The sequence below is a fragment of the Pygocentrus nattereri genome, chromosome 16 (assembly GCF_015220715.1).
Source record: "Pygocentrus nattereri isolate fPygNat1 chromosome 16, fPygNat1.pri, whole genome shotgun sequence".
NCBI classification, from domain to species: Eukaryota; Metazoa; Chordata; class Actinopteri; order Characiformes; family Serrasalmidae; genus Pygocentrus; species Pygocentrus nattereri.
This window is the reverse complement of record NC_051226.1, coordinates 15,644,588-15,662,091: the sequence shown is the minus strand read 5'-3', so window position 1 is coordinate 15,662,091 and position 17,504 is coordinate 15,644,588. Positions and strand designations below refer to the sequence as shown.

At 39.4% G+C, this 17,504-nt stretch overlaps 1 protein-coding gene across 3 annotated transcripts in view; it reads right to left on the bottom strand.

The window, feature by feature from the left end:
• Positions 1-17,504, bottom strand: part of myo7ab (myosin VIIAb) — a 49,526-nt gene that overhangs the window by 15,613 nt on the left and 16,409 nt on the right. For 2 of the 3 annotated variants that reach the window (XM_017718920.2, XM_017718922.2), the window contains 16 exons: positions 16,699-16,852; positions 16,507-16,583; positions 11,967-12,086; positions 11,105-11,247; positions 10,754-10,964; positions 8,555-8,690; positions 7,586-7,692; positions 7,075-7,116; positions 5,987-6,124; positions 4,727-4,885; positions 4,114-4,206; positions 3,894-3,988; positions 3,729-3,813; positions 3,378-3,596; positions 2,022-2,339; positions 584-787 (listed from right to left, as the gene is read on the bottom strand). In XM_017718920.2, coding sequence (XP_017574409.1) covers positions 584-787; positions 2,022-2,339; positions 3,378-3,596; positions 3,729-3,813; positions 3,894-3,988; positions 4,114-4,206; positions 4,727-4,885; positions 5,987-6,124; positions 7,075-7,116; positions 7,586-7,692; positions 8,555-8,690; positions 10,754-10,964; positions 11,105-11,247; positions 11,967-12,086; positions 16,507-16,583; positions 16,699-16,852 — 2,301 coding nt within the window. The remainder of the gene's footprint in view (positions 1-583; positions 788-2,021; positions 2,340-3,377; positions 3,597-3,728; positions 3,814-3,893; positions 3,989-4,113; positions 4,207-4,726; positions 4,886-5,986; positions 6,125-7,074; positions 7,117-7,585; positions 7,693-8,554; positions 8,691-10,753; positions 10,965-11,104; positions 11,248-11,966; positions 12,087-16,506; positions 16,584-16,698; positions 16,853-17,504) is intronic. The other variant, XM_017718923.2, reaches the window with a different exon arrangement.

Sequence of the window (17,504 nt, the reverse complement as noted above, 5' to 3'; positions counted from 1 at the left end):
CTACTAAGACTAGAGTGTTGCATCAACTTAACAATCTACAAGTACTTAACAATCAAAACTATTAAAATCACAAAGAAGCAGAATAAAATGAAAGACAAATTAGCAGAATACCGCTATAATTACAGCACAAAATATATTTAGCAATTTACAGTGAATGATTAAAACCAAAACACAAATCTACTGCTTTCATCATTTCTTTATACATTCTTTATCATTTTCTTTATAATGTTTTTTATTTCCCCCATTTTTTTCTTAAACAGGTCCTCTTTCATTCTTAAGTCATAAGTCATTTTTTTTCCATCTCCAGCCACTGACTTTGGTTGGAGGATTTAGTCTAGAGCCAATGTCTGGTAATGACAATATACTAGCTGTATTTTGTCCAAGAGTCTGAACTGTTTCAGCCCAATCTCTGAAATAATGTCCAGGTACAATTTGGCTCTCCTCTTCGGAATCATATATCCTCACTCAGGACTGAATGGACATTTTAGAGCCACACTTGTAACTTCAGAATTACACTGTAAGTATAGAAGCTTGTGAGCTGTGAGCAAATGGAAGAACTGAGTTATGAACCAAAAATTCTCACCAGCTGGTCACCTTCATCTTCATGGAAAAGCAGAGGCTGTTTGAGTGGCCGGCGCACATATGTGTGTGTTATATTTCCCTGGAAGTAGGTAGCAGCAAACTTTGGAAACTTGTACTCTGACAGATCCTCTTGTTCCTCTTCAGGAAGAGGAAGAGCCTCATCAATGCTGTCTTCTTCATAGTCCTTAGAAACCTGCTCTAGGTCCTATTATAGGCAAACACATATTAAACGGTATTATTGCAGTAATGGTTTTATTGGTCAAAACTGTTTCTATCCAGGCTCGCTGCAAATAAAGTGTATAAAAAGTGGTAAACTTTTTGTTATGAATTTTCCTGCTCTTATCTTTCAATTAGGTAATACAAATATAATAATAATAATGATAATAAAATTAAAAGAATCAAATAGATTTAGAAAATCAGACCGTTTTAATGATAGTCTTTTCCAAGCTATTGTTAAAAGCACATACTACTCTTTTAGCATAAAGGTGCTTTAAAAACCTAAAAAGGTTTGAGTGTTAATAAGTGCTGACACCACAACAAGCAGTGAAATGCATGTGCTTTGATATTATTCTGAATTTAGCACGGTCACAAACACTGTCATACATTTTAACATTGAATGTTTTTGTAAAGCAAAACCTGCTAATTTTTTATTATTTTCCATTAATTTTTCTTGGGATGAAGGGGAGATTTTTACCTAGTGTTTCCCTACATTTAGTTTAGGCCAATTTTCACCCACTAGCTAGGTCTCCACCATATCATGTAATGCTGCCAATGTTTTCCAACTGCCACTAATGTAACATCACCAGACAACTTAACACACTTGGGGGAGAATGCTAACTGCCAATTATGTATGTCAGCTAACAGACATTCTGTTTAACATCGAGCTGAGTGATGGAGAGAAGAAGGGCCTAAACATCCAAAAAGAGCCAGGCCAATAACACTGTCTTGGACTCCTGGTCATGGATGGCTGTGGCATCATCAGATATCTCTGTTTATCTATTTTATTGGTGAAAAGTTTTGTTTTCCTAAACTTTTGATAAGTATTGCATATCACTACTGTCTGAATAAAACCTTATATGTCCAAAATGGTCACTTTACTGGAGAAGGAAAAATTAACTTTATTTATAATGTAAGTCAATGGAACTTGTCTCGTTTCTTTTGGTCCAAAATCTACACACAATGTCAAGGCCAACAGGCATTTTTAAATTATGCCAAAAATTGAAAAACGACAAAGATGGACATTAGGTTTTGCTCCTACAGCAGCGAAATGCTAGAAATCATACAAAATACAAAGTTTAGTTCTAACTTATATCAAACATGCTGTTCACTTTATCAGTTAACACTAATTAACCTGATCCAGCCAATCACAGACATGTTAGTAAGCTGCAACTTGAAAAGATGCAAAATCAGCTGCTTTAACATTTTAGGCTAACATAAACCTCAAATCCTGCAGGTGCTTCTCCCTCCAGGTTGGGCAGGGATGTAGAATTGCCAAGAAAGCCGAACATCTTGTCCACCATCTCCGAATCGCTGACCGGTTCCTGCCTGGCCTGCTCCATCTGCACCAGCAGCTCCTTCTTCCTGCGTGCCTCCTCTCGTTTGGCCATCTCTCTCTCCTCCTGCTCGCGGACGAGCTGGGCCAGACGCTCCTGATGCTTCCTCTCAGCCTCAGCTCGTGCACGCCGCGCCGTCATCAGATTCCTCAACCTCTCCTCTTCAGCCAGACGCTGACGCTCAGCCTCCAGCCTGTGCTCCCTCTGCACACACACACAAATAAACAAACAAATACAAGCACACAAAAACACACAAAGGCAGAGTGAGAGAACAAGAGGTCAGTGAAGATGCACAATAAGTGAAGGTCAGCATGTTTTCCATAAAGCAAACAAGGACACACACTGCCTGCTAAACATGAGTGAGTGAGTGAGTGAGTGAGTGAGTGCCTGAGTTACAAGCCAGGTCAATGAAGTGCTTTGCACTAAAAAGTTAAGGATTAATTAAAGCTATATAGAGAATCTCTCCATATTTTTGACCATTTCACTTCAGTGCCACTTAAGTTTAGCTCTTGATGTCATTTGAGTTTGAGTTTGAGAATCGCTGTATTTTATGTTTCTGTTTTAAACATCTTTTTATATTCTGTTGTTAGCTTATGTCTTATTACATGTTTATATATGCACTGACCCACTAAGATGTGCATGTGAAGTTTCAAGCCAATTTTTAAACTTAAAAATCCTACAGTATTGTTTCAAACAAACACAATTATCTTTAAATATCATGAAAAAAGAAAAAATATATGTGAAATAAAATAATAAAATAAGTGGTAATACTTGTTATTTAATAGCAATTAATAAGGCTTATCCCAATCAACTTTTAAAATGCTTATATAGTTTTAAGTCAGCTGGCATATAAGGCAGCATGTGTTATGTAGCCTTATCAGTGATGCCCTTCAGTAGAATATTACAAATACGTTTACTAGGTAAAACAACATAAAACAACAAAAGCAAATCTGTCTAGAAATAGATTGAATAATCTGATAATATTCTCACAGCAATCAAATAATAAGAAATATTAGTCATATTAACTAGATTAAGATGATTTAACTTGCCAAGATATCATATTTTGTAGTGAAGCTTGGTGTCTCATCTATGTTGCTTAATTAATCAAATGAAATAATTCTCTTAAAAAATGCTGAGTCAATTGAAACATTATTCAGATTGAGCTCTATTAAGACTATTCATTTCTATTAATAGAAAACTCCTGTTATAAAGTATTTGCAGTGAGCAGTCACACTACTGTACCTCTAATCTGAGGCGCTTGCAGAGTCTGCGTGCGATCATGCCGCGAGCATAGGCCTGGATTGTGTGAATGGCATTTAAACGTCTCCAGAACGTCCGTCTGACCAGGAAACCACGGCAACGACCCTGCAGCAGAATGATGCGTGTCCTGGTATCTCGGTACGCCAAGTAATGCTTCCGGGAGCGGCACAGGGCCTGCAGCCTCAAGAAACCTGCACGCATCTGCAGAAGAGGCATAAATCTAGTTGAATAATTACAATAATGACTGACTGCAGCCAGGTGGTAAAAATAAGGTAACTGTGTTTTTTTCACAGCTGTAAAGCTGTAAATTCAATAAAAGGTGATAAAACATACCACTCGATAGTTCTTTCTACAGATATAGCCCCTCCACATTGTCTGGATCAGCGTCACGGCTCTCTTAGCCTTCAGGAAGTTGGCCCTGGAGGTCAGAAACACAGGTTATGTACCATTACCTCTTATGTTTTACATCCATTCACCATCCATTACCTGCATCATTACCTGTCTTTCATTCCACGCACTGCTTTCTGGATCAGGATGACCTTGTTTGTGATGGTCTTGTCCCTCTCAATCTCCAGCTGCATGTCATGGTGATCCTACAATATGAAGAATAAAGCATTTATCTGCCTCCACTCTGTCAATGTCTTTCTGTCTGCTTAATCAGTTTGATCAATATAATCTTATTGTTCAAATGCCTACAATGTTTTTAGAAATATCAAACCTTGAAGAAGATCTTTGACTTTCCTATCTGCCAGTCATCATTTCGCCCCAGGACTGATGTCACTATTCTTTGGCATGTCCCCCGCAGATTCTCCTACAAAATGTTAATGATATATTTTGTCCTTTGCCTCCATATAGCACAAAACCTGCACATGCACTTGAATTTTTTATGTATTTGTTTATCTCTACATATTTTAAGTATAACTGGCCACTTTACCCATTCTCACTGACTTATTGATTACTATTCTGTGCGTGGTTTCATTCTGTTCTTGTGGCTCACCATCTGTTGCTCACACTGCTTATCATTCTATTTTAGATCAAAAGGAGCCCAGAAAGAAAAGATATGTTCCCAACAAACTTAATTTTCTATGTTGATACATGCTGGATGTGCTAAGAAGTTCTGCTGTAGTTCTGAAAGGAACTTAAGTTTTTAGACATTTTTTGGACTTTTTAATCTTAAGTTATTTTTTTTTGGCTTGGCCTTTTATTTCCAAGTTATTACTTCTGTGTTGTCATTTAACAGTACTTTTACTACGTGTAGGTTCACCTACCTCTGCAGAGCAGGCATGAACAACAGCGGCAGTTTCTGCACTTTATTAACACTATTGACCCACCTGTAAGTGGGCTGGTTTGACACCAGGCATGAGGACCCGGTAACGGTCCACAAATTCAGCAAAGGTGTAGCGAATAGGGTATCCGGCCCGGCGGATCCGAATGGTCTCCATCATCCCAGAATACCGCAACTGCCGTACACACAGTCCTCGATCAAATAGCTGCATTAGAAAAAAATTCAGCAAGAGGTTAATAACACAGTGAGCTCTTTATTCATTTTCTCAATTTTATATATTTGATAAATGCCTTAAATGCGATCGTGACTATGAGGTAGATTTACCAAGAGAGACACTAATTACTGACAGTCTACTGACCCTTTGTGCCAGTGGGTTAGCCAGTTTAGAGAGTCATTTACTAAGAATGTCCATGCAAATGAACAAAGTTGCAACATTGTTAACATAATAATGAGACCACTTCAAGATATATGTTTGGTTCACAATTGTTTTTCTATGAAAGCCTATTTCCACCAGGTAGGAGAAAGATCAAACTGTGACTTATTATGTTATAATAATGACTTAATTTTTAAAACATTTGACAGTAAGCCAGAATAATGACTAACTCGAGTTGCTACTTGTTGAGAATGTATGTGATTATTTGAACATTATTTCAGCAATAATTATTATGACAAAAACATCAGAAATTTGAGAAATTATCATGACTGCTTTAAAACATACCTCTTCTTGGCTGGTGATGTATGCTGATCTTTAGTTATGCGCATATGTGCATATGAACAAACCTCTTTGATATTGTGAAATCCCTGTTTAATTTCACAGAGTGTACCTAGGTCATTTGGGGATTATATGCCTTTGAATGTGACCATTTAGCTTTGTGAAGTGAATCAAAGAATGACCATTACATTTCAGCCACAGAGTGTATATATAAACTACAGCACACAGAAGCCAAAGTGCACACAACAATAACAAAGCAACAATAGCTTGATATATTGACAACAATATGTGCTTTTAATAACCATTTGGAAAAGAAAACCGTCAGTCTTGGTACATCTGAATAGCTGCTTCATTATAGTAATCTCTCATTATACTGCACTTTTACATGGAAACTCCTATAAATGTACATCCATGAGGCAAAAAATAAGCAACTGCTTATTTGATTGTATATTGGGCGCTCTGGGCCATTGTGTTTGTTCAGTTAAACTACAACACTTTTATGTTTTATGCAAACACTTCATGCAAAACAGGTATGCTTTGCTCCAACTGCAGTGACAGCCAAAGACAAACACACACTTCTAGGCTCAGACTCACCATTGGTTTCTTGAGCTCATTGGGTTTGATGCAGCGGACGAAGAAAGGCTGACACACACTCAGAGTCTGCATGAGCAGCTCCAGCGAACGCTTGAACTGACTGCTCAGAGTCGGAGAGCGCTTTCTAGTCTCCACACCCTAAAGACACACATGTACAAAAAATCAATTATACAGATGTCCCTCTTATAAATACACAGGCAAAGAAATGTGCACATACATGCTGCTAATACGCACCACATGTCTCATATACAGCATACATATTCTCACCACCATACACAGCACATATACATTAAAACTGCAAAATACACCACATATACAGCGTATACACCTAATACAGCAGTTATACATTTAAACCACCAAATACAGCACATTTACATGTAAACCACCAAATACAGCACACACACATTCGAAATACACCATAGTGGAGGATTCACATTTTCACCTTGACAATACCTATCCACTGGTCCTTCCATTTTTTTACACCTCCTCTTGTGAATCTTATCCTTTTCTGCTTTCTCCCTCTCTTATTTGACATTCTATCTCTTCCTGAAACTTTCATTGGTTCGTTATATGTTCCTCTCTGTATACGTCTCACTCTCACTGCCTGAGCTTTGTGTTGGAATAATGAAGAAAAGACGCTGGTGGGCAGAGTGAAAAGAAATGGCAGGACTTGGATTTGGAGGCTTTTTTCCTCCCCAACCTCATATGGTGCCAGGAAAGTCATACAAAAACAAAGCTTCTCCTCAGTAAAGAGCAGAACACCAGTAAGATCAGGCCACATTTAACTTGAAACAGAACCATCTTTCCCTTGATTTTTATATATTGCTTTTGATGACTACATTTTCCCAGAATTCAAATTCATTACCACATATAAAGCCACTATTAGACTTAACAAAATGACTCAGTGAGAATGCTAAAGCTGAACACTCAGTCATAGATAGTTTCCACTGAGGAAAATAACCACAGGAATGAGTTCTGGAGAGAGATACTGCAGCGAGATCATTGCTGGTTAACGGTGCAGAGATGCTGTTTTTTAGCACAGAGGATGGAAGCCTCAGAGGGACACACAAGCACCAAGGATTGATTACCTTGTGAGGGGATGTGGTGGGCTGCAAATAGCCACAGAGAAACTGAAGCCAGAAATCAGGCAGAAAGAGAGAGAGAGGGAGCAAATTGACAGAGAAAGAGAGAATTGACTGGTGTTAGCCAAGTCTGCTGAGGCAGAACAGGAAGAATACCCTCAGCCAAGACATAATAAGCTGACATCATCACACAGAGAACAGGGAAAGAAGCAGTGCTGTCAAAACAACACCTAGCGACAATAAACATGAAGGAAATGAAGTCTCACATCAAACTAAACCAATGTTAGTGAGATAAAGGGAAAATTCCCAACAGCACACATTCACAGCAGGAAACCTTCTAATCTGCTGGAGATGTTTACAAAGGCCCAGAACTTTGGCATTTTCGCTTTTAATATGAAACCCATCACCAGCTTTTCTAACACAATCCCAAAACTGACTCCTTTGCACCGTAATGCACTCCTAAATTGGCAGATTAATGCAGGATAAATATGGATTTTATATTGGAAAAGGGCGTCACCATAGCGACATCAGCCTGAAAGATCTGCTTGATGAACTTGTTTTTGGAAGAATGCACCAGCTGGATGATGTCACTGTGGAGGCTGTCTCTGTTCTTCTCTAGAAAACCTGTACAAATGACAAGTAACAGCAACACTCAAAACACTCTCAGAAATAAAAGTGCCAGGAAGAATGACAATGACAAGTTGGTTTCATTTCAAAGATAAGTGCCAACTCTTTAGTATGAACAAAAAAACATTGGATAGAAGTCAAAGTAGAGCTGTCAGCCCTGGACTAAAGCGAAATGGGCAATGAAATTGTAAAAGGACGTGTAATTGTAAAGCTGAAAATACATACATAGATAAGAATTCCTAAAAATAAAGAACGGGAATACAGAACAAACCAAATAGGCTTTAAAAATTAGCCTCATTCTGGAATCAGTTATAAAACAAGATGTATAAATGAGTAAAGACAGTTGTTTTAGCATTTGTCAAATAATAAAATATTTTGATTAAAAAACTAAATATGTAACGATCTAAACTGTAGTTCATGTCTGAGACTCCTGTATTTTTTCTATTTTCTCAAGAAATTACATGGCCGTCACAGTGGACTCTAGGATGTTGTGGGATCTAGAGCAGGGGTTCCCAATGCTAGTCCTGGAGACCCTTTGCTCTGTGCATTTTTGCGGCTTCCATAATCTACACACCTGACTGAGACAACGAGGTGCTTGTTAATTAGGTAATGAATTGAATCAAGTGAGCTTGATGAGACAAATCACAAAAATGTGCAATGTTGGGTTTCCAGGACAGGGAACCCCTGCTCTCGAGGGTTAATAATAAGTAGATGTGGAGTTAAATCAACAGCCTTTTGTAAACAGTACTGTATTTAACATTTTTGTTGTTACTTTTTATTACTTGTATCACTTTCATAACTTTGGGAGATCTCGTTATGCGCAGTATGACAAAGACAGATTAGCTACTCTCTGATGTACCTTTAGTTTCATAGTGGACCACGCCAGCAAAGTGCTGAATGCCAAAATAGGTCTCATGACTGTGCTTAGAGGGGATGTAGTTGATGTTGAGTTTGTGCTGGGAGTTCAGTTTGCTCAGCATTGTGGCATCAGTTCCCTAAAAAACACAAAACATAGCAAAGCATTCAAATATCCACATCCATGCATGCCAGAAAGATCCTTTCCAAAGCTGAGAAGAGAGCATATCACAAACCCCACCAGCACTAGGTGGTTTACTCATCACTATTCATCCATACATCCAGTCAAAGTAAATCAGTCATATGACTATATGAGTAATGCATAGAGGGCAATGCATATGGCTCAAAGTGAATTCAAACAGTGCTATTATCTAGGCACCGATGTGAGACCCTATATATGGTCTCTTAGATCCTTAGATTAGGTCTTGGGGGTTATCTGGCAGAAAGTCTAACTATGACGTGACCTATGCTTTGATGCACACTACTTTCACAGTATATGAAGAGTTTAACTGTAAAATATGCATTATTATTCTTTTCAAAAACTTGTTTTGTCCAAAATCATTTCAAATGAACACAGGACACTGAATTTTTGGAATGAAACTCTTCATATTTTTGTGATTTATGCTTGTAGCTTTTTCAAAAGTACTTTATATATGTATTAATACAGGATTCGATTCCCAGATCTCCCATTATGAAGAATGGATCCACCATAAGAAATACAAACTAAATTACACTGACTACAGTAGCAAGTACCTGGAATACCATAACTAACAAAGAGACACCACATATTATTTCCACGTAAGAGTAAACTTCTCACCAAAGGAGGTACTCTTCGTCTACTTCTCAATGTTTGGTGATAACAATGTACATGATGGTACATACACCAGTATAATAATTCTAATATTTGAGCTGAATATTTTTGAAATACTGTTCTACTGTTCAGTATCTGGTGTTCTGATATATTGTGCTACCTTGTTCAAATGTCCTACTGTAGTACACATTATTAGGTACCTTGTTACATAAAACTGTAGGAAGGATATTTTAATTAGGATATTAGGTAGGATATTTTGACAGCCTAAATCATCTTTTCAGGGGGAAAGCAGTAACAGTAAGCTCAGCGGGTAGGACAAATTGTTAGAACACCTGCTCAACCAAGCTATGTTGTACTGCCAGTGTGCTCTCTCCTGGTCAACTGTCATAGCAGATGAGCAGTTGGAGGAGCATCTTGCAAACAAAGGTCTGTTTACATAAAAATATACAACAATCAGCCATCCTTATCCTCAGATCCGTATTTCTACGCTCACATTGTCCATTTTATTAGCCCCACTTACCATACAGATGCACTTTGTAGTTCTATATGTTTCCATCTGTGTCCCTTTATATTTAGTTAGCCCCCTTTCCCTGTTCTTCAATGTAAAGAAGGTGGATCATTCTCAGCACTGCAGTGACACAGACGAGGTGGTGGTGTGTTAGTGTGTGTTGTGGTGGTACTAGTGGATCAGACACAGCGATGCTGCTGAGTTTGTAAACAGCTTATTATTACTGCTGGACTGAGAATAGTCCACCAACCAATAATATTCAGCATCCTCTGGGCAGCAACCTGTGACCACTGGTGAAGGACTACAGGATAACCAACACAAACTGTGTAGCATCAGATCAGCTATTGTGTCTTACCTCACATCTACAAGGTGGACCCAAAAGGTAGGAGTGTCTAATAGAGTGGACAGTGAGTGGACACAGTGTTTAAAAACTCCAGCAGCACTGTTGGGTGTGATTCAGTTGTACCATCTAGGCAGTGCTGATAATGATCCACCACCCAAATAACGCCTGCCCTGTGATGATCCTGTGGGCGCTCTGACCATTAAAGAGCAGGATGAAAGGGGTTTAACTAAGTATGCAGAGAAACAGGTGGAGTCTTTAATTCTAGGACTACAAACAGTACCAACACTGTAAGTGGAGGTAATAAAATGGACATGAGTAAGCAAAGAGATGGTTTTGATGTTTTGGCTGATCTGTGTATAAATATAAATATTTTTTTACTACCTGGGTAATATTCATACATTTTTTTAGATGTATTTGATAAATACACTTTATATATATATATATATATATATATATATATATATATATATATATATATATATATATATTTCTTTTCCCTATTGGGTATTTCATTACAGCTCGAAGTCTCCCATGTGGTTACCTTGGGGAACTTGCTCTCCTCGTCGATCAGGGAGATTATGTTCATAGGTTTGATGGCGATCATGTCCAGGGCATCCTGGTTGTCAGTGAATTCAATGTGCTGCCAGTTGATGCGCTCCAGGTTGTACTCTTCCTGCTCCAGCTTGAAGACATGCCGCACAAAAAACTGCTGCAAATTCTCATTGGCAAAGTTGATGCAGAGCTGCTCAAAGCTGGAAAAAAGGTCAGTGATCAGGGAGAGAATTTAAACTCACCCATCGATCATCATCAAGCCTGAGGTAATTACAAACTCTGAATGTAAAAATAAATGAGTGCAAGTTATGTTGATATAGTTTCAGACAGCAGTACATACCTGTTGAAGTTGAAATTCTCAAAGCCAAAGATGTCAAGTAGTCCAACAGACCTGCGGATAGTATTGTCCTCAGTGGACGGGGACCTGAAGATTGCAGCATTGATTTTGTCCACTATCCACACGAACAACCTCCCATATATTCCCTGAAAAAAAGATAAATATCTTTAGCTATCATCTAAACTCTGTTTTATTGAACCATGAAAGGTATGTAGTGAGACCTTATAAATCTTCATAATGCTTTGATTCAATCACTATTCTTTAAGAAGTTGTTCAGTGCAAAAAATTTGAAATTTCACAACTCGATTTAATTATTTTGGCACTCCTCAGGCCTAAAAAATGCAGAATTACACTGACTACACAAATAAGACAGAGGAACTATTTACACAGCAGTGCTAAAGACATTGACCTGTCCTGGGTGTTTCCTGCCTTCCACCCATTGACTGCAGGAATAGGCTCCAGCCCTCCACAACCCAGAAGGATAAGCGACTTAGTGTGTGTGTTTGTGTGTGTGTGTGTGTGTGTGTGTGTGTGTGTGTGTGTGTGTGTGTGTGTGTGTGTGCTAAAGACATTAAAACAATATATGAAACTTTTGTGTTTTTATTAATATATTTATTTTATTTTTGTGTTTTATTAATATATTTATTTTATTTAATGTTCATATTAAATATTTGTAATTTAATATTATAATATAATTATAATATTGATTGCAATTACAATTAAAATATAATTACAATCAATTCTATCATTCGAAAATCTGAACTGCCACCTTTAGACCTCTTCAACACACACTAATACATTTTTGCACTCCCAGAGTCTGATGTCATTATTTTGCCTAAAATGCTAAAAAAAGTTTGCGTCAAACCTTGACGAACGCATCCCGAACATCAAGCCCCTGATCCACACTTAGAGGGGTGGACACACTCTCCCCTCGAGTGATGAGGGTACGAGTGGTCAAACAGCTCATGACATCTTGATGGTCCACCTGTAGAAGAAAATATACACATTTACATTCATGAAACACAGCTGTTCTTATTGAACATTTCAGCATAATTTCCAATAGCTTTGGCCTTTTAGTGTTTCAAGACACTAAGACATCTGCTGTTTGGTCAAACACTGCAAAATGTATATTTTCAAATGTAAATGTACAGTGGTGGACCACAAAGCATTTACTATCATTTTTTTTTTACCATTGTAGCTATTGTACACACATAACAAGTCTATATTAAACTAGAGCGCTGTGTCAGAGATCACCTGTCATTTAGTTCATTTCCAGGCAAAATGTCCATTAAGTACTACTTTTTCAAGAGATACTACTTGAGAGCAGATATGAGAATATAAGTAAAAAACCATGACTTTCTGGAACTGGAGTTCAATAAATAATTAAAAGATACAGATAAAATGACAACCATGCAAGACCTGGTAGACCAAAACTGTGCCCATCACATAAACAGCACTTCAAACTTTCATGTTTAAGAAAGAGGAGAAATTCAAGCTCCACTGCTACTTCAGATCTGAAGAAAATCATGGGTGTTACTGTCCATCCTTCACTGTGAGAAGACAAGTCAACACTATGAGTCTGAAAGGATGTGACGCTGCTGAGAACTTGATACAAAGAAAAGAAAATAGACAAAAAAGAAGAACATTTGCAAATCAAACAAAGGTGGTGGTCTCAAAACAATAGAATGACCACCCCAGAGTCCAGATCTCAACATCATTGAAGGGATTACTTGGATCGTGAGAAGCAGAAAATACAACCAACTTCTAAGACTGAACTTTGGAGGTATGGAAAAATATCCCTTTAAATTTCTGAAAAGAGTTTTCTTGATTAGAATGAAAGCTGCAATAAAGGCAAAGGATGGGCACAATAGATACTGAAAAATGACTACTGCATTTAATTGTTTCTGTTAAATGTTTTCTGCTTTTTTGCTGGAGACTGAATGCCTTGTTCTTCATTGCATTCATTTTCTGTCTACTCATGAGTTTTCCTGAAATTCTGCATGTTGCCACCAGGGGGCAGATGCACAACTGAATCATGTAAATCACAGCACTTTGTTTAGTCAAACTTTCAAACTTTGCAGCTGTCTGTGAGATGGGAGTGCAGTGCAGAGATGAAGCAGTGGAGAGCTGCAGACAGTGTGAGTGTGAAGGCCTTGCCCACGCTGCGCACACACACTCCGTTAACAACATCTGATCCCTCTCTAATGACTGCATTTATCTCCAACTCCTCTTCTCTCCCCTCTAACAGCACTGATAACTCCCTCCTACCAGGATAATGAGTGAGCAAGAGAGAGAGAAATCAGAGACAGACAGTAAGTGGGAGAAGATGGAAAAGAATCAGCAGAGCACCCTGCTAGCTGCTGCCAGATGATTGACAGAAACAAGCAGATATGAAATATGCTTCACTCAGTTGAGTCACTCACAGATATACATACAGACAGACTAGGACACGACACAGCAAATGACATGGTTATAACCTCAAACATACACACAGGTTTGTTTTTATACAGTGACAGAGCAAGAAGATAGACATTATATAGTGATATGCAAATGTTTGGGCACCCCTGGTGAAATGAAATGCTTTGTTAATTAAGTGAAAATATGTTACCACATGCTCAACAGGACAGAACACACTTTGATACATTTTAATGCACATTAACTGTTTATTTGCCACCGCTATGTTTCTACAGTAGCCCAGAATGGACAAACCAAAGACTCTATAGAGGGCATTTCACATTTTTACACTGAACATTTTACACAGCTTGAATTTGGAGGCACTATAGTGCTGGTGGCAAGACGTAGAAAGAAGTGGTTGCTGCTGGTGCTGGCTAATCATTTTGTGTTGTGAGAAGTTTGACAACCCAAATTTTGACAAATAGGGGACAATACTAAATATTTAGCATAAGAAAAAGCAAGGGAAGTTAAATCCTCATCCTCAGAAAGGTGAAAATATGAAGAAGCAAAATAAAATCTGGACAGGCAACAGCAGAAAACTTCACAGGCACTGTAGGTTCTACTTCACACTTGGAAAGGGAGGAGTGAGGGAAGGATTTTTCAGGTGGTTGCAATCTGCTAGATGCCACTAAATCTTACACACTGCACCTTTAAACTCAGCAAATAAACAGAACTGTGTGCTAATGATTTTGGAAAAATGTAACTGTGTTCCCTGAAAATAAACAAAACGTCTCATTAGTGTTAAAGCTGCCCTGGGATGGCCCTGCTCCTTTCTCTATTCAACCCCTTTTTGTCTTCATAACTTTACTGCTTAGTTATCATAGTCACCTGTGTGTAGTTTGCACCCCCTCCTTCCCCCAGAGTTTCTAATGCTGTCTGCTGTATAAGTAGCCCTCATGTTTCTCTTTCTGGACTGCATCAATTTCAGTGTCAGTAAGAAGTAGCTGTATTTTTTTTCTCTGGGTCCCTAAACCAAACCCTTATATACTCGACACAAGGAGCATGGGAATTCAGTAAAGTCCACTGTAGTTAAATACCATCATCAGGAGTGTCCTGCAATGTCTTCAAGACACATGCAATAGCTGATGGGTAAACATTCATACAACTTCCTGAGACGTGTTAAGATGTCTGAATACCCTGTTTAGTCCACTTTGCAGGGATCAATTAGGGCAAGTGCACGTGTGTGAAATATGTTTGTGTTTTTTTCACTGCTCAGATTTTCTTCCCATCCATCCATCCATCCATCCTCAGTGTCACGGTAGCAGCAGCCTAAGCAAAGAGGCCCAGGCCTCCCTCTCTCCCGCCACCTCCTCCAGCTCTTCCGGAGGGATACCGAGGAGTTCCCAAGACAGTCAAGAGATATAATCCCTCCAATATGTCCTGGGTCTTCCCCGGGGTTTCCTCCCTGTCAGACATGTCTGGAACACCTCCCTAGGGAGGCGTACAGAGGCCATCCTTACCAGATGCCCGAACCACGTCAACTGGCTTCTTTCAACGAGAAGGAGCAGCAGCTCTGCTCCAACCCTGCAGAGAAAGACATGAAATCCTGAGGCCACCATACTGGACACCCTCTGCCACTTGGCTGCTCCGAGAAATTCTGTCCATAAAAGTTATGAACAGAATCGGTGACAACGGACAGCCCTGGTGGAGTAAACCCTGACTGGAAACCAATCTGACTTACTGCCAGCTATACGAACCAAGCTCCTGCTCTGTTTGTACAGGGACTGAATGGCCTGTAACAATGAGCCCCTCACCCTGTACTCCCGGAGCACTCCCCACAGGATCCCCCGAGGGACGCGGTCGAATGCCTTTTCCAAATCCACAAAACACATGTAGGCTGGTGGGGAGAACTCCCACACACCCTCCAGGACCCTGGTGAGGATAAAAAGCTGGTCAAGTGTTCCACGACCTTGGCGAAACTCTCATTGTTCCTCTTGTAGCTGAGATTCGGTCAGACTCTCTTCTCCAGTACCCCTGCATAGACCTTACCGGGTAGGCTGAGGCGTGTGATCCCCCGGTAGTGGGAACACACCCTCCGGTCCCCTTTCTTAAAAAGTGGGACCACCACCCTGGTCTGCCATTCCAGGGGGACCGCCCCAGATGTCCACGCGATGTTGCAGAGGCGTGTCAGCCAAGACAACCGTACAACATCCAGAGCTCTCAGGAATTCTCATCCACCCCCGGTGCTCTGCCACCAAGGAGTTTTCCGACCACCTTGGCTACCTCAGCCCGAGTGATGGACAGACCCTCGCTTGGATCTCCAAGCTCTGCCTTCTCTGGGGAAGGATCGTTGGTGGGATTGAGAAGATCCTTGAAGTATTCCTTCCACCGTCCAATGACATCCATAGTCGTAGTCAGCAGCCCCGCTCCTCTCTTCACTCGGGTGTCCAAAACACATGGTTGCAAATCTGATGACACAACTACGAATCTTCCCAATGTAGCTAATTCAAATCACTAGCTAAAATAGTCTAGCATGTAAGCTGTGGCATCACCTGGCAATCAAACTTGTGATCTCCCGATGATGGGGTCGATGCTTAAATAAAGTTCCCAACTCACACATACATCCTGCCACAATGCTTCTCCATTCATGACAGATATGTTAAAGTGCACTGTATTAAAGAAAGTTTTTTCCCTTCTCCCATAAAGATACCATTTCTGAGATACAAGATGTTATTATGATATATGTAATGTCTAAGTACCTGAACTGTCTAATCCTAATCCTAAACTGAAGCCTAATCTTTACCTAAATAACTTAAAAGACCCCTCAATTTGAAAAAAATTAAATGTGCAGAATTTGGAAAAAGCACTGTACAACAACAGAACCCTTCTGTTGTTCCTGATGTTGGTTTCGTCTGCTTTTTTCTAGTTTTTCTACATTGTCAGGAACACTTTTGGCCTGAAAATGCATGAAAACAAGTACATTCAGACATAAACATACACCCCCTCCTCACCTCCAGCAGAGCTGCTGCTTTAGTCAGGTCAGGAGAACGCACCACTACACAGGCATCCAGGTTTTTAAATGTGCGGGCTGTGAATCAAAGAATCACACAGATCAGTTCATAACTCAGTGCTGTCATAGAGATCATATCCCAACAGCTGTACACAGATGTTTTGTCTGTTGCTTTGTGTCCCCTGTGGTTTACCCTCAAAGCGTAGGTTGCCCATGTGCAGGATGGCAGCCAGCAGTTTGGAGATCTCCCAATTCTCTGTGTCTGTGAACATCAGGACCTTCATGGCTGACAGGATGCTTGAGTACTCCTTCATATCATCCCGCCCGTCACACACTGTACAGTTCCCCTGGAGAGCAGCCGAGGACAACAGGACAGTGGAAACACACACAAACACACAGTTATGTAAGGACATTTTTAGGTTGCAAAAACAGTTCAAGCACAAATGCCTATATTTATATGCTGGCCTATATATATATATATATATATATATATATCAACAATACTAATACAGTATTTACAGTATTTATTAAATAATGAAATTACATTTGATTTGTTCTATTTATTCTATGTGCTACATACATTGCTTGTTTTGTGTCTATTTTAATAATCTATCAGAGCATGGGGCTGCAAACTAGCTTAACTTAATGCAGTGGTCAAGTTGTTTACATTTTTCAAGGTAGATGATGGCTTTATTGATGCTGGAAGGGGGTGCCAGTGTTATGTTTTTACATTTTTTGATGGAGGGGAAAAAAAAACTTTCTACTATCTACTACCATTTTAGAATCACTTGTGTGGTGACACTACACTGACATGATCTCAACATGTTAGTGTGTGTTGCGCTGGTACGAGGAGTTTTTAAACACACATTGTCCACTTTATTAGACACTCCTACCTTGCAGGTCCACCATGTAGATGTAAAGTCAGAGACAATAGCTCAACTGTTGCTACACAGTTTGTGTTGGTCATCGTCTAGTCTTTCCTCAGCGATCACAGGACGT